At 56.7% G+C, this 21183-nt stretch overlaps 1 protein-coding gene across 9 annotated transcripts in view; it reads left to right on the forward strand.

Annotated features, from left to right (window-relative positions):
- CARMIL1 (capping protein regulator and myosin 1 linker 1) overlaps positions 1-21183 on the forward strand; it is an 86014-nt gene that overhangs the window by 34558 nt on the left and 30273 nt on the right. For all 9 annotated transcript variants that reach the window (XR_013959403.1, XM_080647363.1, XM_080647365.1 and 6 more), the window contains exons 5-21: positions 846-967; positions 3815-3912; positions 4196-4266; positions 4629-4702; positions 4829-4904; positions 7287-7375; positions 8874-8968; positions 9559-9645; positions 12949-13052; positions 13797-13874; positions 13972-14048; positions 14731-14835; positions 15905-15974; positions 18020-18101; positions 19342-19441; positions 19529-19583; positions 20329-20501. Coding sequence is in view for 8 of the 9 variants with exons in the window: in XM_080647363.1 (XP_080503489.1) it covers positions 846-967; positions 3815-3912; positions 4196-4266; positions 4629-4702; positions 4829-4904; positions 7287-7375; positions 8874-8968; positions 9559-9645; positions 12949-13052; positions 13797-13874; positions 13972-14048; positions 14731-14835; positions 15905-15974; positions 18020-18101; positions 19342-19441; positions 19529-19583; positions 20329-20501 (1556 nt within the window). In the remaining variant the exon portion in view is untranslated. The remainder of the gene's footprint in view (positions 1-845; positions 968-3814; positions 3913-4195; positions 4267-4628; positions 4703-4828; positions 4905-7286; positions 7376-8873; positions 8969-9558; positions 9646-12948; positions 13053-13796; positions 13875-13971; positions 14049-14730; positions 14836-15904; positions 15975-18019; positions 18102-19341; positions 19442-19528; positions 19584-20328; positions 20502-21183) is intronic.

The raw sequence follows: 21183 nt of genomic DNA on the forward strand, positions 1-21183 counted from the left end.
GAGGCTCAGGCAAGCCTCAGATGGCGGCTGCTCAGCCGCCCAGGGCCGGGCCTGAGGCTCAGGTAACCAGGGCCGGCTGAAGCTTGCGCTCCCGGCAGTGGCAGCAGCAGAGGTGTGGTGGGGGCATCACCTTCCCCTGATGGCTGGGTTGCCTCCCGCCCCTGAGGGCTGCTGGACTGTGAGAGGGGCCAGGCCAGGCTGAGGGACCCCCCCCCCCCCCCGCTCCAGCGCATGAATTTTCATGCACCAGGCCTCTAGTATACATATATTTAAAGAAATACAAATTCTATCACCTATTCACAACAGCGGCTTTCTAGAGCAGGTCAGGAAGTGAGGTAGAAAGGGATTCAGCAGTTTTCTCATGGGTCTGGGTAATCGAGCACATTCCAGACAGGACTCGTTTCCAGAACTGGGGCTTAGAAGCAGCTTCCAGAGGCCGCTGCGGTGCCAGCAGCCCTGAGAGGGTCCGGAGCCTGGGTCCCAGCGCCGTGCCTGCTGCTGCCTGGCGTGGGACCTCCCACCGTCCTCCAACCTCAGGGCCTCATTCTTTTTTTAATTTTTAAAAGTTGATTTCAGAGAGGAAGGGAGAGGGAGAGAGAGATGGAAACATCAGTGATGAGACAGAATCATGGATCGGCTGCCTCCTGCATGCCCCTCCCTAGGGATGGAGCCCACAACCCGGGCATGTGCCCTGACCGGGAATCGAACCGTGACCTCCTGGTTCAAAGGTTGATGATCAACTGCTGAGCCACGTGGGCCGGGCAGGGCATTCTTTTCTGTCACTTAGAATCACACATGCGAGGGACTGGGTCGTGATTAGCGGTCCCCCGCCCTTCCCCCTGCAGATGGCCGTGGAAACCGAGAAGTACAGCTTGTCCCTGAGGATGGCAGCGCCCGAGGACGTGAGCGAGGTGCTGGCCCACGTGGGCTCCTGCCTGCGGAGGATCTTTCCCAGCCTGTCTCCCGTGTGAGTCCCGGGGGGGGGGGGGGGGGGCAAGGGCTGGCCGCCTCCCACTCGGCCCCTGTTCCACGGCTGAGGTTTTCTGTGCGGCTGGCTCTGCCCGCTTCGCTAAGGCGCTGGGCTGAGGTGTTCCCTCTGGGGTTTTCCTGTGCGAACTCTGCGCCCAGCGCTCCGTGGACGCCTGGGGCCAAGGTTTGGTGTGCGGGCGTCACCTGCAGGCCAATGAGGACAGAACGCCGTTCCTTTGTGTTTTATTTTCTGATCAGTAAGAGGAAACCTAAAAAAACCCCAAATGAATGTAAACAATAATTAGCCTCTTCCCTTTTCTCTCGGTTTTCTGAAACACGCCTTATGGGTGTTAGTACGTGTTTGTTTACGTCTGTTAAGCATGTAAGCTCAGGATTTGGGGGGGCAGGTTTGTACTTGGGGGCATGCCGCTTTTCCACAAGTGGGAGAGCGTCTTAGGGTGGGTGGGGATGTTTTTGTGTGTTTTTCCAAAGACACAGTTTTAACATTCCTTCCGGACGAAAACGTCCTCACCGCACAGCCACGCGCACAAACTTGGCTGCTTCAGAGTTGTGTCCCAACAATCACACGACATTGGGGCCCCTGTCTTCCAGGTAGTGTGACAGCTTCTTAGGGGCTCTGTCCACCTCTTTAAACAACGATCACTCGATGTCTGAAGGAGACGCAGTGCAGGAATAACGCACGAGTTGAACCCAGTCTCCCTCCCAGGGGACCCTGGTGCTGTTGGGCCAGTACAGTAACCTGTTAACATGCGATGGGATCCAAGAAGGCTGCACCTGGGACAGACCAAGCTGTGCTCACCTCTGAATTAGCCCAGAGGCTCACTTGATTGAGCCACGTTGCCCCGCAGGGACCTGGCCTGCCTCCCTTTGCCCCCGAGGCCGGAGCGCCTCCTTGGGTGGGTGTCCCCGACCACCTTGCATAAGGAACGCTGAGACTGACCTGCAGGACGTCTCGGTGGGGACGTTAGGGGCTATGAGATGGGGAGGCTGGAGCTTGGAGGGAAGGGCCGGGCTGCAGACGCAGCAGGTGTGAACGTCACGGGTGTCACCGCGGGCTGAGGCCTGGCTGTGACGAGGTCCCTGGACAGAAAGGGTCCTGACAGTGAGCCCGAGATGTAGAGGTCGAGTCGAGGAGGAGAGCGCGGAGCAAGGTGGGTGAGATTCCCGGGGAGCCCAGAGCCCAGAGGGCTTGGCGCAGTGACACTGGGCATCGGCACGCTCACGGCTGAGCTGTGCACAGTGGGTCAGCGTCGGGCACGCTCGCGGCTGATCTGTGCACAGTGGGTCAGCGTCGGGCACGCTCGCGGCTGACCTGTGCACAGTGGGTCAGCGTCGGGCACGCTCGCGGCTGACCTGTGCACAGTGGGTCAGCGTCGGGCACGCTCGCGGCTGAGCTGTGCACAGTGGGTCAGCGTCGGGCACGCTCGCGGCTGACCTGTGCACAGTGGGTCAGCGTCGGGCACGCTCGCGGCTGACCTGTGCACAGTGGTTCAGCGTCGGGCACGCTCGCGGCTGAGCTGTGCACAGTGGGTCAGCGTCGGGCACGCTCGCGGCTGACCTGTGCACAGTGGGTCAGCGTCGGGCACGCTCGCGGCTGAGCTGTGCACAGTGGGTCAGCGTCGGGCACGCTCGCGGCTGAGCTGTGCACAGTGGGTCAGCGTCGGGCACGCTCGCGGCTGAGCTGTGCACAGTGGGTCAGCGTCGGGCACGCTCGCGGCTGAGCTGTGCACAGTGGGTCTGCGTCGGGCACGCTCGCGGCTGAGCTGTGCACAGTGGTTCAGCGTCCGGCACGCTCACGGCAGCGCTGTGCACAGTGGGTCTGCGTCAGGCACGCTCGCGGCTGAGCTGTGCACAGTGGTTCAGCGTCGGGCACGCTCGCGGCTGAGCTGTGCACAGTGGTTCAGCGTCCGGCACGCTCACGGCAGCGCTGTGCACAGTGGGTCTGCGTCAGGCACGCTCGCGGCTGAGCTGTGCACAGTGGTTCAGCGTCGGGCACGCTCGCGGCTGAGCTGTGCACAGTGGTTCAGCGTCGGGCTCGCTCGCGGCTGAGCTGTGCACAGTGGGTCAGCGTCCGGCACGCTCACGGCAGCGCTGTGCACAGTGGGTCAGCGTCGGGCACGCTTGTGGCTGAGCTGTGCACAGTGGGTCAGCGTCGGGCACGCTCGTGGCTGAGCTGTGCACAGTGGGTCAGCGTCGGGCACGCTCGTGGCTGAGCTGTGCACAGTGGGTCAGCGTCGGGCACGCTCGTGGCTGAGCTGTGCACAGTGGGTCAGCGTCGGGCACGCTCGTGGCTGAGCTGTGCACAGTGGGTCAGCGTCGGGCACGCTCGCGGCAGTGCTGTGCACAGTGGGTCAGCGTCGGGCACGCTCGTGGCTGAGCTGTGCGCAGTGGGTCGCACCGTGAGGGGCACAGGTGACCTTGACCTGCGTGGCACCAGGTTTGGGAGGGAGCGGCGGGTGTCCTGGTTGTGAAGTGATGAGGAGGACATGGTTTGTGCAGAAAACTCAGACACATGTGGTGCCCTAGCAGGTGTGGCTCAGCAGATAGAGCGTCGGCCTGTGGACTGAAGGGTCCCAGGTTCAATCCCGGTCAAGGGCACATGCCCAGTTGTAGGGTCAATCCCCATGGGGGGTGTGAGGAGGCAGCTGATCGATGATTCTCTCATCACTGATGTTTCTAGCTCTCTCTCCCTTCCTCTCTGAAATCAATGAAAATATATTGGAAAATAAAGTAATAAAATAAAGGCCTCTCACAAAATAGATTTCTGCGTGCAGTCCGTCCGAAACACTTGATTTCTGACGTTCCTCGTTGCTGTGATCCTCAGGAAAATCATGAAGAGGGTGTCCATGGAGCCGTCGGAGCGGCTGGCCAGCCTGCAGGCCGAGTGGGACAGCCAGCCGGCGGCCGAGCAGGGCCCCTGTGGTGAGCACATTCCCACTGGCACTCAGGCTGCGTGGAGGCCCCGCCAGGCCGTGAGGTCTAGCCCCAGGGCGCAGGCGGTGCGGTCCGTGGGGAGCTGTCATCGGTGGGCGGTGGGCGGAGGCGGTACTTAAGCTCCACACACCCCACGCCCGCCGCCTGCCCGCCCGCCCGCGCGAGGGCGTCCTGCTTCCCAGGCAGAGGAGTGTCGGTCGCGTGGGAGCTTTTAAGTTTCAACCTCACAGTCGCTCCCCGAAAACCTGTCCCGTTTCCGTTTCTGTTCCAGGCGGGTTTTCTCAGATGTACGCCTGCGTCTGCGACTGGCTGGGGTTCCCGTACAGGGAGGAAGTGCAGTGGGTGAGTGTACCTGTGTGCAGGGTGCACACTCACATGCACACACACAGACACGGATGCACAACACACCTGTTCTCACTTACACAGTCACTCACAGACACACAACGCACTCATACAGACATACAGACACAACACAATACACACAGACACCCCACACATTCACACACACACACACACACACATAAACTCACAGAGACGATTTCAGTGTCTGCTTGTTTCTCTGTTCCCCCGCCCTTTGCTGTTGCTCAGTCTTCCTTGCTCAGATCACATACGAATCCGCCCGCATCCTTGTCTGCCTCTGCGTCTCTCTTGCTCCCCCTGCCACCGACGCGGACTGTTCACACGACTGGCTGTGTTTCCAACAGGATGTGGACACGATCTATCTGACCCAGGACACCCGGGAGCTGAACCTGCAGGACTTCAGTCACCTGGACCACAGGTGAGGGCCTCGCTCCACTCTCCCTCCAGCTCGGAGCCAGGGCCGCACGGCTGCTGAGCCCGGGGGCGCTGATGGCGTGGATCTTGGCTGTTGTAAGAGCGTGAGCTTTGTGATTTCTGCTTCCAGGGACCTGATCCCCATCATCGCTGCCCTGGAATACAACCTGTGGTTCTCCAAGCTGTCCTCCAAGGACCTCAGGCTGGTGAGTGGGGGAGATGAGCGCGTGGTGCACGGGGAGGCTGCGTTTCAAACACCTGCCGATAATCAGAAAAGTAGATTTGTTTCCTGCCATACTGGCGCGCTGCCTATGTGTTTATTTCTTGGGGAGCTTTTCCCCCCGAAGTGTTCTGTGTAACATTTTCTAGTTTGTGAGATGCTTTAGACAAGTACTTCCTCGCATTTTCAGCTGCTTCGGGCCATTTGGACGAATCAGGCAGGAAAAACGCAGGGAGTGTGGCCTTGGGTGCCCACTCCTTCTGTTGGCAAAACGGCTCAGGTCACGCCCGCACAGAGAGCAGACGTAGGGTCCTGTCGCCTCCACGAAGCATCCCTTCCTGGGAAGTTAGGGAATGTTACACCCGGTAGAGTTATGAGAGGCAGCACGGATATTCCAGACGACTGGAGGGGCACCTTTGTATGTGAGCGGAATAGACTCAAAGAGGTGGTTTTCACAGGCCTGGGGAGCCCCTTCTTGTCTGTCTCCACAGGGGAATCGGAGCTCTGGGAGGTTGGTTTTCCAGGTTCCAGGCAGCCACGTGGAAGGTGCTCCTCCGAGAGCTAGCTTTCTGCTGCTGCGCTCCTTTAGGCAGGAGAGAACGTAGGTATCTTAATGGCGCCTCTCATTCCAGCCTCCAACGCTCAGAGGTCATAGGAACTTGTGGTTTAAGATTTCCATAGAGCCCTGGCCAGTGTGGCGCAGTGGATAGAGCATCGGCCTGTGGACCAAAGGGTCCCAGGTTGGATTCTGGTCAAGGGCAGGTACCTCGGTTGCAGGCTCCCCCCCGGCCCGGGCCCTGGTCGGGGCTTGTGCAGGAGGAAACAATTCCATGTCTTTCCCTCTCTCTTCCACTCTCTCTAAAAATCAATGGGAAATAACCTTGGGTGAGGATTAAAAAAAAAAAAAAGATTTTCATAGTAGGGTTTGGATTGAGATGTCCATCTGAGGAAAGTGGAGATTGGATGTTTGCTAGTGGACAGGCCACTGGGTCTGTGGATTGGCCTGGGGTGAGTGGCCTAAGGCATTGTCAGTGGAAACATGGGCTGTGAACTTATTGAGGCCCTTTAAGAGGCAGTGGGTGTAAGAAAAGAGTGTGGGCTTGGAAACACAAACCCGGTTTTCATTCTGACTTGGTACAAGGCCGTGTGACCTTAGATATGTTACCTGACCTTCAGGGCCTCAGCTTCCTGTGTACCTGTTGTCGGGAGCGAGTTGGAGCTCAGATCTTATGCATTGCTACCCAGTGCCATCAGAGTATGTGGCTCATAATAGCTACTCATTCAAGTTGGTTTCATAAATGGGTGTCAAGTTAATTTGGTGAATGAATGAGTGTGCATAGCACTATAACTACTTGGCAGGTTACTGAGAGGCATTTAGAAATTCAAACACAATCACACCATTTACCACCACCACCACCACCACCATCACCACAACCACCACCACCACCATCATCCCATCACCATCACCATCACCATCACCATCACTATCACCACCTCCACCACCACCACTACCATCACCACCATCACCATCTCCATCACCACTGTCACCACCACTACCACCATTACCACCACCACCACCACCACCACCATCACCACCACCACCACCACCACCATCACCATCACCATCACCACCATCACCATCACCACTATCACCACCACCATCACCACCATCACCACCACCACCACCACCACCACCACCACCACCATCATCACCATCACCATCACCACTATCACCACCACCATCACCACTGCCCTTCAGTTTTTATTCTCCCTTTTGCATGTCATTTTCTTTGGGAATTCTTTCCGTTTTCCCAGGACTGGGTGAGCTGTACCCCTCCGTGTGCCCAGACCGTGACCAAAAAGGCCTGTTTATTGTTCTGTCATATTGTGTGTTCTCTTGTCCGATCCCCTGCTGGTGTCCACTCTTGATGGTGGGGACGTTGTCCTTTATTTTTTTATTTATTTTTATTTTTAAATATATTTTATTGATTTTTTACAGAGAGGAAAGGAGAGGGATAGAGAGTTAGAAACATCGATGAGAGAGAAACATCGATCAGCTGCCTCCTGCACACCCCCTACTGGGGATGTGCCCGCAACCAAGGTACATGCCCTTGACCGGAATCAAACCTGGGACCCTTGAGTCCGCAGGCCGACGCTCTATCCACTGAGCCAAACCGGTTAGGGCGGACGTTGTCCTTTATGTCACTGTCTCCCCAGGGCCTTCCTCGTGATGGGGCTCAGTTAGGTTTTCAGAATGAACGAATGCGTGCACGAACGGTTGACGTCATTGCAGTGTTGCGTAGGCTGTAACAGTGACACGAGCTCGGTGGCAGGTGTGCGGCGCGGCTAACCGTGTGTTGTGTTGCAGTCCTCCGATGTCTGTGAGCAGATCCTGAGGGTGGTGAGCAGGTCCAGTCGGCTGGAAGAGTTGGTGTTGGAAAACGCTGGCCTGAGAATGTGAGTATTTCCCTGCGCGTGGGGCTCTGGCTTTGGAACGTCTTGCCATCTCCTCTGAAGTTAAGATACAGTTAAAACGAAAAGGTGGGCTCCTCACATAGAGAACATCCTGTTTTCCCTTCTTAAAAGAGTTCCCAGAATCCCTGACGTTGCCACGGAGGTCACGCATTTCATAACATCGTTGGCCGTTGTCATGGGGTGTGTTTGGTGGTGCCTGGTGTGTGGGCCCGTGAGCCAGACACCTTGTGGCCTTGGGCCGTTGGTTTGGCTCTGTGCCTCAGTCCCTGCGTCTTTGAAATGGACATGATATTAGCACCTTCCTTATGAAATCACAGCTCTGGGTCAGTGAGGCAGTTACGAAGGTGCTTAGGCAGCCTCTTCCATGTTCTGGGGGCGGTGTGACCCGTGTCACAGACGGTAGTTGTGGGAACAGCCGACGGCAGGCTGTCTTCCCACTTTGCTTTGATCGCTTTGGCCATGGGCCTCCCTTTTCTGATTCACACTTACGTCGTCTGCACCTTGTGGTTCCGAGATCCAGACCCACGCCCGTGTGGGGCGTGTGGGGGCTGGAATCTGCTAGAACAAGGACTCCACTGCTAAGTGGGGAGGGGTGGCAGTTCCATAATCACAGCCCTCGGTGCGTTATTTTAAGTGAAACACATCTAAAATAGCAATTTCAATTTTCATTAAAATAAGGTGCTGGCAATTGCAGCCTTTAAACTCCACAATTAGAGCAGCTGGGTCTGCATTCGTGGGTGCTGCACCACGTTATGGAGGGGCCGACGCATACTATCAACAGCGTCCTGAAATGTGTCTTTCTTACATGTATACTAAAGCCTGGTGCACAAAATTCATGCACGGGTAGGGTCCTTAGGCCTGGCCGTTGATCAGGGCCAATCGGGGCCTTCCAGCTGCCGGCTGGGGACTTCCTTCGTTCCGCGCCGCCCCCTAGTGGTCAGTGCATCATAGCAAGCGATCGAACTCCTGTGGGGACACTTAGTACAAATTTTATATATGTAGAAGATATTTTTAATGATTTCAGAAAGGAAGGAAGAGGGAGAGAGAGACAGAAACATCAATGATGAGAGCGAATCATTGATCCAGCACACCCCACACTGGGGATCGAGCCCACAACCTGGGGATGGGCCCTGACCGGGAATCAGACTGTGATCTCCTGGTCCCTAGCTTGATGCTTAACCACTGAGCCAGCCGGCCAGGCCTGAAATGTGTCTTTAATGGGCAATGACAAGATTTTCTCTTTGCTTCGGAATGAGGCTTTGGCCATTGAAACGAACCATGTTTGGGTGTGACTGCAGATTCTCTGATAGGATTTATACCCTCACGTGGGAAATAGATTGGGTGTTAAGAAATACACGGCACGTGGGTTCCACTGGGAAGAAGGCGTCTCTATCGCTGTTCCTCCCGCTGTTCCAGCTGTGAGGGTGTGAGCCGCTCTGCACTTTGTGGTCTTTCCTCTCACTGTTGTGTTTGTCTGCAGAGATTTTGCACAGAAACTGGCTAGTGCGCTCGCACATAACCCCGGCTCAGGACTGCATACCATCAACCTCGCTGGCAACGCGCTGGAGGACCGAGGTACCTGGAGTCTCGGACCCGCGCTGCCGGCCGTGAGCGGGTTGGGGAGGTCACTGCAGCCAGCCCCGGGGAATGGGGAGCAGACCTGGCTGAGCTGTGATTACGGTCTTTTTTAAAAAAATATATTTTTGTTGATTTCAGAGAGGACGGGAGAGGGAGAGAGAGATAGGAACATCAGTGAGGAGAGAGCATCATGGATCGGCTGCCTCCTGCACGCCCCACACTGGGGATCGAGCCCACGGCCCAGGCCTGTGCCCTGACCGGGGATCGAACCCTGACCTCCTGGTTCATAGGTCGACGCTCAGCCCCTGAGCCGCGCCGGCCGGGCTGTGTTTCGCTTTAAGGGCTGCTTTTGCTCTCGTTGGCTCCTGGCTCCTAACCCCTCGGTGGAAACACTCACTGCTGGCCGCCCCTGAGTGGGTGGCTGGGAATTCCACAGGAAATCCAACGGAGTCGAAAATACTTACAGAAATCTCGGTCGAGGGGACGTTGTTAAGGATTTATTGAAAAACTCAGAAGCAAATTTGCACAAACATGCCATTCTGAGCACTTGAAAATTCTCATAATCCCCCTTTTTTTTCCTTTCTCAGGTGTGTCCTCTTTAAGTGTTCAATTTGCCAAACTCCCAAAGGGATTAAAACATTTAAATTTATCTAAAACCTCATTGTCACCTAAAGGTACTGTATATCTTATTAACTTTATGTCTCTGATGTTCTCTACCTTAAATAGTTAGAATTGTTACTCATATGTCCACATTTAAATATATGTATTAGCGCCTGGCCAGGTGGCTCGGTTGGAGCGTCGTCCCATACACCACAAGGTTGCGGGTTCAATTCCCAGTCAGGGCACATACCTGGGTTTTGGGTTCAGTCCCTGGTTGGGGCACATAAGGGAGGCAACCAATCCATGTTTCTCTCTCTCTCTCCCCTTCCTTCCTCGCTCTCTAAAAATCAATAAAAACATAACCTCGGGTGAGGATTAAAAGACTAATAAAATAAATACAGGTGTGTACACACTTGGACTAATTACAGAGGCAGTGTTTATGGAAATCCATCTCATTTTCAAAACGTCGTAGACCAGATGTTGATGTGCGTATGCACTTTTCCAACTTCCCTTTCCTTCCGGAGTGACTCTGACCACTTCTCCAACGCTTCAGCACGGCTGCCGTATCCGCAGCAGTCTCCCTGTTCATATGTTTTTAAAGATAGTTTTTTATTGGTTTCAGAGAGGAAAGGAGAGGGAGAGAGAAACACCAGCAATGAGAGCAAATCATGGATCAGCTGCCTCCTGCGCACCCCACACTGGGGATCGAGCCCACAACCCGGGCCTGTGCCCTGACCGGGAATCGAACTGTGACCTCCTGGCTCATAGGTCGACGTTCAACCACGGAGCCCCGCCGGCCTGACAAAACAGATTTTAAAAGCATTTCTGTTCCTGCAGCTTCAAAATAACTCAGGTGAAGCGGTCCTCGTAAGCTCTTTGTGCCGTTTGACCGGCATTTATATTCCAATTCCGGGAGAAGACGGGTAGCCAGAGCTCCCTAATTCGAGAAAGATTGTTTTCACCTCCCCACGCCGCCCCTCACATGTTGGCGGGAGGATGGTTCTCCGGCTCCTGGTGCCTGTCCTGCCGGCTGCCAGGCGTCGGCGCGGTCCATCTGCCGCCCTCGCTCCAGCTGCAAAGCCTCCAGCGCTAACTCGAGCTATCCATGTGCGGCGATCTGTGCTCAGTGCGGGCTGGGAGCAGGCCTGGCTCCTTCCATCCTGTGTTTTTGGATTTCCTGCTGCTCCTGTGCCCATGAACCCGCCTCCTGGGGAGGGGCCTCGGGAGGGGGCGGGGAGCCTTGTTCCGGCCAGCGGCCTGACACTGGGCGCGAGGCTCCGGAGTCGGGGCAGATGTTGGCCGCCCGCCAAGCGCTGGCGTCTGCCAAGGGGCGTTGTGCTGTGGAGACCAATCCGACCTGCTCCTTCTGGGATTGATTTGTTCAGGTCTGTCAGGCCTCCCTGAGGCCATGGTTCTGCACGATTTTCTTGAGAGCCTGGTGTTCTCTGTATGTTTTGGACTCGGTTGTTCCGTACGGAACACACATGACCAGTCCCAGCAGCAGGGCGGGCTGCAGGAGGCTGGCCATTTCCACAGGCGTGGGGACCTTCGGTCTACCAGGGGCCACGTGGATATTTATCTTTTTCTTTTATTCTTACTGATTTCAGAGAGGAAAGGAGAGGGAGAGAGAAATCGAAACATCAATGATGAGAGAGAATCACTGATCAGCTGCCTCCTACACTCCCCACACTGGGGATCGAGCCCGCAACCTGGGCATGTGCGCTGACCGGGAATCGAACCGTGACCTCCTGGTTCATAGGTCGATGCTCAACCTCTGAGCCAAGCCAGCCGGGCCCATTTGGATGTTTGTAACATCATTCGAGGGCCATACGAAATGATCAACTTAAGAATTAGCCTGCTCTGTTTGGTCAGATTAATTAACTCGCCCCTGATGCCTGGGCAGAGCCAGGCCAAATGATTTCTCGGGACTTCCACGGCCCGCGGGCCGGACGTTCCCCACCCGGTCTAAACAGCGCAGGTGTTGTCTCCAGACAGCACGCTCTCTGTAGGCCTTGCAGGGTTCCTTACCTGACAGCCTGATCAGATCTGCGCCTCTCACGGCCAGGCTCTCGTCTGGCATCGCTGCTCACTGCTCTCACCGCCTCTCGCTGGCCAGGCTGCAGGAGGCTGAGACGGTGCCCAGGGTCCCGGAGCCCATGCGTACGCGGGGCTGTCCTTCAGGATCTGAGGGTCTGTCCCAGTGAACCCTCGAGTAGCACTGACCTCACCCTGGACTTGAGCTTCCGGGACTGTCTGAGGGCATAGGATGGGCCTGTTACATGAACCCGACCCAGCCTTGTAGAAGCATTTCGTGCGCACTTCATGGGTGTGTGGCCGCGACATTCCTCCTGTACTTCAGTCAAGTGTTTCTCTGCTCCCATCTCCTCTCTGCGCGCCCAAGGGCGGGCTCGCGCTGAGCAGTGGCTGCGGGACTTGATCGACACACCCCGGAGTCGCTTGCTTGTAACTCTCAGCTCTTCTCTCTGAGCGGAGCGAGCGTCTCCTGGCTCCGGCGGGCCTGGCCCTGTCCCTTATCCTGGCCGAGGCGAAGGATAAAGCCCCCTTTTGTCTCTTCAGGGACAGCCTGGGATAGTCTAGCATTTTATTGCGAAATTAGAAACACAACATAATCTATAAAAGTACATTCAGTTTAGCCCAGCAGGCATGGCTCCGTGGTTGAGCGTTGACCTATGAACCAGGCGGTCTCGGTTCGATTCCCCATCAGGGCACATGCCCGGGTTGCCGGCTCCATCCCCAGTCCCCCCAGAAGGCAGCCGATCAAGTATATATATTTTTTGAAAGGTATACTCAATTTAGAAATAGCCAGATTTCCAAATTACACAATGAGAACCTTGGAATTTTAGTAAAAACACCAAATGCTTCGTAACAGCCCACGTCCTGTGATCTGAAGAAGGATTACGATTCTCTGTGTGACCTCTACTGACCCCCGTGAGTGAGCAGAATGTTCTGGGCTCCCATTGGTGGTGACCCCTCCCTGACCCTGTGCCGTGTCGTGACAAGGAGGGCATGTTAGGGCCCGGCCGCAGGCCTGCCTCCCAGACCGGCTCTCCCTTCACGTGGCCCTCTGCCCCCTGGGCCCCCCTTGGTTTCCTTTCCTTTCTTTTTTTTATATTTTATTGACTTCAGAGCGGGAGGGGGAGGGGGAGAGAGACATCAGTGATGAGAATCACTGATCACCTGCCTCCTGCACACCCCCCACTGGGGATGGAGCCCGCCACCCAGGCCTGTGCCCTGACCGGGACTCAAACCCTGACCTCCTGGTTCATAGGTCCTCGCTCGACCCCTGAGCCATGCCGGCCGGACCTAGATCTCATTTTGTTTCCTGGACACTGAGCCGACTCTTCTCACCGTTTCAGGGGTGAGCTGCCTTTCTCAGTCACTCAGTGCCAACCCGCTGACTGCCACCGCCCTCACGCACCTGGACCTCTCAGGGAACACCCTTCGCGGAGACGACCTCTCGGTGGGTGCCCGCCCTGGCCCAGCGCTGCGCCCAGCGGGCCTGGGGAGTGTCTGACGGGCTTTCTAGCTCGTGGCCCACGTCTCCTTGAGCGGGGCGCCTTCGCCTCGTTTCATCCTGAGCTTGGGAAGTGTTTCATAGGACATTTCAGAGCCTGCCTTCATTAAAGTCGTGCAGGGGTGAGGGGAGGCGTTGGGCCTGTGCCCCCCGAAACCCGCCGTGTCTTAGCTGCACAGAACTGTGGATGGCTCTCGTTGGATTGGGGCGGCCACCAGGCAGGGAAAGGTCACCGCGTTGGACAGAGAGGGGAGCCCGAGACCGTCCTGTGGTTCAAGTTCACATTCGCGGTCCTGACCCGCTCTCGGGAGGGATTCCCCAGGTGGCTCTTCGCCTCCCAGCGCAAGGTGGTCAGCCATTCGGGAACGATGACCTGGGAGCTAAGCAGGCACCGAGGTCACGTGCAGCAACAGGAGCTGCAGCCAAGTTTCCATCCGGCCTTGATTTTGCTGACACACAATCTTAACCACTCTTTGGATTTTTATTTGTTTACTTATTTTCCTCTCAAGGAAGATAATATAATGATAAAAAATTCTGCTAATTCCCTTGGGAAAACTGGAGGAGGATTCTGGGATATTTGGGCAAATTGATTTTGAGGTATTAACTTGCAGAGTGTGTGTGTGTGTGTGTGTGTGTGTGTGTGTGTTTTTCTAGATCCTAATATGTTTGCTGCTTGTTTTTGATTTCAAGCCCATGTACAGTTTTCTGGCCCAGCCCAACGCCCTGACTCACCTGGATTTATCCAGCACCGAGTGCGCCCTGGACATGGTAAAGGCTTTATATTGCCGGGGAGGTTCCGAGGGCTTTCTCACTGATAAACGCCCCTCAGACCCGGCCCCTGAGACACCCTGCCCTTGTCCCCCAGGTCTGCGCGGCTCTGCTCCGAGGCTGCCTGCAGTACCTGGCCGTGCTCAACCTCTCCCGGACCGTCTTCTCTCACCGGTAGGACCACGAGCTGCGGGCGCTCTCTTTCAGGGAAACGTGTCACGTTGTGGCCACAGAGTGGTAACGGGCGGATGTTTCTTGGGAAGGAAGGAGATGGCTTGAAGTCACCGTTCTCTAAGAACATCAGGCCTGGAGAGGTCAGGTGTCCAAGTCTCTCCCGCATCGGATGCTCTCGTCCGTGAGCCCGGCCTCCGTTAACTGAGCGAGGAGGGTGTCTCACCTGGGACAGGCGCTCTAGCCCAGGGAGGGCTTCACGTCCTTCCTTTAATCAACTTAATTAGCTTACGGACATCTCGTTTCTTTTCTTTTTAAAAAACAGGCTCTTTATTGATTTCGGAGAGGAGGGGAGAGGGAGGGAGGGGTAGAAATGTCAGTGGTGAGAGAGGAACTTGGATCGGCTGCCTCCTGCACGCCCCACACTGGGGATCCAGCCTGCAACCCGGGCCTGTGCTCTGACAGGGAATTGGACCGTGACCTCCTGGTTCATAGGTCCATTCAACCACCGAGCCACAGTGGCCGGGCCATTTTTTTTCTTTATTTTATCTTTAAATTCCTACTGAAAAGATCACTGATGGGTGGGTTATTTCAGGGTCTGTGGACACGTGTTTGCCCTTCGGGAGTCGGGTGCGGACTTGCAGGGTGGCCCCAGGGGGACCCAGGAACCGTGTCTGTCTTTCAGGAAAGGGAAGGAGGTGCCGCCCTCCTTCAGGCAGTTCTTCAGCAGCTCCCTGGCGCTGACGCACATCAGCCTCTCGGGCACCAAGCTGGCGCCCGAGCCCTTAAAGTGAGTGGTTCGCGCGTTTGCTCCGCAGCTTTTCCAGTCCCGCGGGTGGGTGTCAGCGTGCTGGGGAGGGACACGCAGAACCCCGAGGCCACGAGGCCGACGGGGTGTCTTTTCACTTCAGGGCACAGGAGGAAATGATTCTTTTTTAATACGTCTGATTTCAGAGAGGAAGGGAGAGGGAGAGAGAGAGAAACATCCGTGATGAGAGAGAATCATTGATCGGCTGCCTCCTGCATGCCCCACACTGGGGATCAAGCCTGTGCCCCAACGGGTAATCGAACCCGGGACCTCCTGGTTCATAGGTCGACACTCAACCATTGAGTCACACCGGCTGGGCCCGTTGATTGGAAGGGAGGGAGAGAGGGAGTGAGGAAGAGAGAGAGAGAGAGAGAAAGATTGAACATCGATCTGTTGCCTCCCTTACATGCCCTGACCAGGGATTGAACCTGCAACCCGGGTCTGTGCCCAGGGAATCGAACCCACCACCTTTTGGAGTGTAGGGCGACCCTCCAACCACTGAGCCGCCGGCCGGGGCAGCAGTGTCATTGTCAGCAGGGAGGTGGTGCTGGTGCTGGTGCTGGTGCTGGCCGGGTCCCCGGCGCCCTCCTCGGGGCTTCATTCAGAGTGCATCTGGGCTCCATTCGGGGTGCATCTGGGCTCCCTTCGGGGTGCATCTGGGCTCCCTTCGGGGTGCATCTGGGCTCCCTTCGGGGTGCATCTGGGCTCCATTCGGGGTGCATCTGGGCTCCCTTCGGGGTGCATCTGGGCTCCCTTCGGGGTGCATCTGGGCTCCATTCGGGGTGCATCTGGGCTCCATTCGGGGTGCATCTGGGCTCCCTTCGGGGTGCATCTGGGCTCCCTTCGGGGTGCATCTGGGCTCCATTCGGGGTGCATCTGGGCTCCCTTCGGGGTGCATCTGGGCTCCCTTCGGGGTGCATCTGGGCTCCATTCGGGGTGCATCTGGGCTCCATTCGGGGTGCATCTGGGCTCCCTTCGGGGTGCATCTGGGCTCCCTTCGGGGTGCAGCGACCTGCCCAGCGACGCGTGGCCTGGCCTGTTCCCTCCGCAGGGCGCTGCTGCTCAGCCTGACCAGCAACCGCAACCTGAAGGCGGTCTCCCTTGACCTCAGCAGCTGCGAGGTAAGGACGCCAGCGGCTGCCCCGTTGGCCTGTTTTCCTGGGAAGAGCGGAGGCTGTGGCTCCAGCATCACCAAAGCAGGGAAGGGCGTCGGGGAAGGTCCGGGTTCCGTTTTGGGGGTTTGATCCAGACACCACGGGCCCCCATCACCAAGCATCCAAGTGGGCTTTTCGTGATTAAAAAAAATCCCCGTGTTTTGCCCAGAGGCTTAAATGTTCTAGGAGACACAGTGGACACGCAGCTTTCCTGCAGGGACGACGGGTTCCACGCGCTTGAACTAGAGCGCGTGAGGGAGGAAGGCACATGCACTTCAAGGGCTCTCATTGGCCGCCCGGGAGAGCGGTCGCTGTTGAAGGGGGAGCTGCAGCCCGGGGGAGCGGTCACTGTTGAAGGGGGAGCTGCAGCCCGGGGGAGCGGTCACTGTTGAAGGGGGAGCTGCAGCCCGGGGGAGCGGTCACTGTTGAAGGGGGAGCTGCAGCCCGGGGGAGCGGTCACTGTTGAAGGGGGAGCTGCAGCCCGGGAGAGCGGTCACTGTTGAAGGGGGAGCTGCAGCCCGGGGGAGCGGTCACTGTTGAAGGGGGAGCTGCAGCCCGGGGCGTTCCGGCCTCATAACCTGGGAGGGAGGCCCACGTCCTGTCCTGGAGCGGCGCTGCTTTCTGTTCACGTGTCTGAGTTTGCCTCGGGAACACGTTTGCGTTGGAAGGGTCTGTTTCCGACGCTTCGCCGGGTTACATTGTGTATCGATAGAGACGTGAGCTCCTTGATTCTCAGTCGACTCACAGCCGATAACCGTTCTGTTTTCTCTCCTCGGCTTCCGGTAGCTGGGCCACTGTGTAAGTACTCCGTGAGCCGCTCCCTAGCCTGGTCGACAGCTTGGATTCTGTTTGACAATGGGAAAATGTCACTTCTGTGGGGAGAGGCCACAGGTGGTATCTAGCTAAGAGTTTTCATAAAATAAATGGCGTCGAGCGCTCACGTGTCACCTGGAGGTCCCATATTTGTGAATGAAATGTTTCCATTGCTCTTTATAGAAAGTAGAGGTTTTCTTGTAAAACATTCACTTCTCAACAGAGAAGTCACCAACGGCAAGTAATAGAACTGTAAAGACTTAGGCACCTTCGTTTAGATCCTCGGGCACAGAGTTCTTTTTCGTGCTCTGAAGATCAAGTTAAGTTTCTTGGACGTGTTTGCTTAACTTACTTGTTGCTTTAACTCTGACACGTCTGTGCACACATTCATGGCGGGTGTTTCTGAGCTGGGACCTGGAGCCGGGCTTCTCAAAACTGTGTGTGGTGAAGAACCTGTTGTTTTCTAGCTTCCAGTCTAGCGTAAATCCACGTTTTTGCACAAAATTAAAAAGACACTAGAAAATACTTTATTTTTTTATTCTTTTTTTAAAAAAATTTTTTATTGATTTTTTACAGAGAGGAAGGGAGAGGGATAGAGAGTTAGAAACATCGATGAGAGAGAAACATCGATGAGCTGCCTCCTGCATACTCCCTACTGGGGATGTGCCTGCAACCAAGGTACATGCCCTTGACCGGAACTGAACCTGGGACCCCTTCAGTCCACAGGTGGACGCTCTATCCACTGAGCCAAACCGGTTAGGGCTTTTTTAATTCTTAAATATAATTTTTATTGATTTCAGAGAGGAAGGGAGAGGGAGAGCGAGATAGAAACATCAGTGATGAGAGAGAACCATTGATTGGCTGCCTCCTGCACCCCCCCCCCCCCACTGGGATCAAGTCCGCCACCCGGGCACAGGACCGGAACCAAACCCAGGACCCTTCAGTCCGCAGCCGACGCTCTGTCCTGAGCCACCGGCAGGGCGGCGTTGCTGCTTTTCTGAAGGTTGTGGTTGATGGGAAGCGGGAGGGAGACGGCAGCAGAGACGAGTGCTGCTTGCTCTTCACCGCCCGGGATCGCGTCGGTGACGTTTCTAAGTTGGACTTGTTCTTTGGTGCCGAGTTTAACATGCATCGCCTGTGTCTGAGGTTTTGGCTACGCCTCCCGGGTGACTGTGCCTTGTGTCCATCTATCTGTCCAGCTGAGGTCAGGGGGCGCACAGGTGTTGGAGGGCTGCATCGCCGAGATCCACAACATCACCAGCTTGGACATCTCCGACAACGGTGAGCGGCCGTGGGGAGGGGGTAGGGGAGATGGAGGGTTCTCGGAAGCGAGTGAGTGACGGGGCGCACCTTCTAGCCGACCTGGCCGACATCCGTGGAGATGTGGTCCCCGTCTGGTCTGCTGGGCCTTTTACATTTGGCAGTGAGCTTATTTATGGGACAAACCTGTGCCCAGGTCTCACTGAGCTGGTCCTAGAGCCCACAGTGCAAGGTCTGGGCAGGAAAGGAGAACGTCAGCTCAGTCCTGGCCGGTGTGGCTCAGTGGGTAGAGCGCCCGCTCTCGGACTGAGGTCCCAGGTTCGATTCCAGTCAAGGGCACGTACCTGGGTGCCTAGGTTGCTGACTCGATCCCTGGCCCTGGTGAGGCGCTTACGGGAGGCAACCAATCGATAATGTCGTTCTCACATCGAAGTCTCACCCATTCTCTCTAAAAATCAATGGGGAAATATCCTTGGGGAAGGATTAACAACAACAACACACAGAACAGACACAAAAGCCAGTGAACACCTCAGGCCCGTCATATGAGGCGCTGAGGCAGCCGCGTGGGCTCTTGGTGGAGGGAGATCAGGTGGAGCCCCGGCGTGTGTATCCGGAGCGTGTTCCCGTGGACGTTCGCAGCCTGTGCGGGGCACCCGTTCAGTTTGCACAGACACCGTTCTAACGGGCGGAGAGCGCTGCGTCTCTCGCCAAGACGGGAGAGGAAGCCGCCGGCCGCTCCACTCGCACCCCGCTGGCCTCATCCCCCCACAGACTGTGCAGGGGACTGTGGAGAATGAGTTTGTTTTTTAATCTTTATTGTTGAAAGTATTACACGTCCCCCCCCCCCCCCCGCCATTGATCCCTCTAGCCCGGCCCCGCCCCTCACCGCCCCCATTGTCTGTGTCCATATTTTTATTGATTTCAGAGAGGAAGGGAGAGGGGGAGAGAGAGAAACATTAATGATGAGAATCACTGATCGGCTGCCTCCTGCACTCTCCACACTGGGGATCGAGCCCGCCACCCAGGAATGTGGTCCAACCGGGAATCGAACCATGACCTCCTGGTTCATAGTCCGTTGCGCAGCCCCTGAGCCACGCGGCCGGGCTGGAGAACGAGTGTGGGGTTCATCCCTGGGAAATGAGAGGGCAGGGGAAGAGCACAGCGTTCCCTGGAGACGAGGCCCCGGCCCTCGGGAGCCGCCCTTGGGGATCGCGTTCCACCAGCACCCGTCGGCCCGTCTGACCCTCGCCCCTTCCTCCAGGCTTGGAGTCCGACCTCTCCACCTTGATCGGGTGGCTCAGCAGGAACAGGTCCATACAGCACCTGGCCTTGGGCAAGAACTTCAACAACATGAAACCCAAGTAAGAGCTGTGAGCTGTTGGCGCGGCGAGGCGAGCACAGCCTCCCGGAGACCCGGGCTGATCTGTGCCGCCTCTCCGTCTCCTTAGAAACCTGACCCCCGTGCTGGACAGCTTAGTGCAGATGATTCAGGACGAAGAATCGGTGAGCTGCTCTAGACTCCGCCTCGCGTCTCGTGTGCCCTTCTCACTGTTTCCGCCGGGTTAACGGTCAGGGCTTCCACATCACTTATTCTGGGTACACGTTTTCTATCATTTTTTTTTAATGGAATAAATCGTTATGCTTTGGTACGGCGATAAGAGGCATTTAAAATTTACTTGCTTCTCCCTTGATTCCACTCTTGATGAATTAAAGGAACGTTGTAACGAATAGATGAAAAGCAATAGAGATTGACTCCTAAGCTCATCTCTTTAAAAATATATGTTTTTATTGATTTCAGAGAGGAAGGGAGAGGGAGAGAGAGAAACATCAACGATGAGAGAGAAACATTGATCGGCTGCCTCCTTCACACCCCACACTGGGGATCGAGCCCACAGCCCAGGCTGTGCCCTGACCAGGAATCGAACCGTGACCTCCTGGTTCCTAGGTCGATGCTCAACCACGGAGCCACGCGGCCGGGCCTGAGCTCGTCTTTAATGTCTAAGATGTTGTGTAGCATCTTGGTTATGTCATCCTATCAGAGAGCCGGCACCTGCCTCTCTCGGTGTCGCCCACGGCTTTCCTTAGAGGGAGGTGCCCGTCTGTGTTTGACATCGACGTCCATTTTGTGCCAGAACCGCAAGTCCCCTTCCCAGCGTCTCCTGGCTGAGTTTACAGAGGAGGCCTCCGTGCGGTGGGCCCTCCCGGCGGTTCTCGTCCGAGACGAGCCCGTGTGCTGTTCCCCCCGCAGCCTCTGCAGTCCCTGTCCCTAGCCGACTCCAAACTCAAGACTGAGGTCACCATCATCATCAACGCCCTGGGCAGCAACACGTCCCTGACCAAAGTGGACATCAGCGGGAACGCCATGGGTGACATGGGCGCCAAGATGCTGGCCAAAGCGCTGCAGATCAACACCAAGCTCAGGTGGGCGCCCGGTGCCCGCCCAGGTGGCCTGCGGGGGGGCCCGACAGATTCCGTCCTTGGTCAAAATACCGAGAGGGTGTTCCCGGATTTATTTATTTTTAAAAACATATTTGATTGATTTCAGAGAGGAAGGGGGAGAGAGAGAGAGAAACATCCACGATGAGAGAGAATCATGGACCAGCCGCCTCCTGCACACCCCCACTGGGGATGGAGCCTACAACCTGGGCCTGTGCCCTGACCTGGAATCGAACCCTGGCCTCCTGGTTCATAGGTCGCCGCTCAACCACTGAGCCGTGCCGGCCGGGCTTGCTCCCAGATGTAGACAGTGATTCCTCCCAGCCTTTGGGGTGGAGGTTTGCTGGAGGGGAACCTGCCGAGAGCTGTCGGGCTTCTCCCACGTCGGTGCTGACGGGACCGAGTGGGGTGGGCAGTGGTCGCTGGTGGGCAGGGCCCGGCGAGCAGAGCCGGGGAGGCGGCAGGAGTGACGGGGCTTCCCGCTCAGGGTGTGAGCCCAGCCTCCTGGCCTCCCTCCTGTCCCCGGACCTGCCACCGTGGAGACAGACAGCCAGGGTCCCGGGTCCACGGCTCAGGGCGAAGTCCACCACTCCCCTCCATCACGTGGTGCGCCGTCCGAAAGCCCCCAGGCGGGCCCACAAGAGCTTCCTCGTCCGCCGGCGGCCTG

The sequence above is a fragment of the Plecotus auritus genome (genome assembly GCF_963455305.1).
Source record: "Plecotus auritus genome assembly, chromosome: 12".
In the NCBI taxonomy this organism is placed as follows: domain Eukaryota; kingdom Metazoa; phylum Chordata; class Mammalia; order Chiroptera; family Vespertilionidae; genus Plecotus; species Plecotus auritus.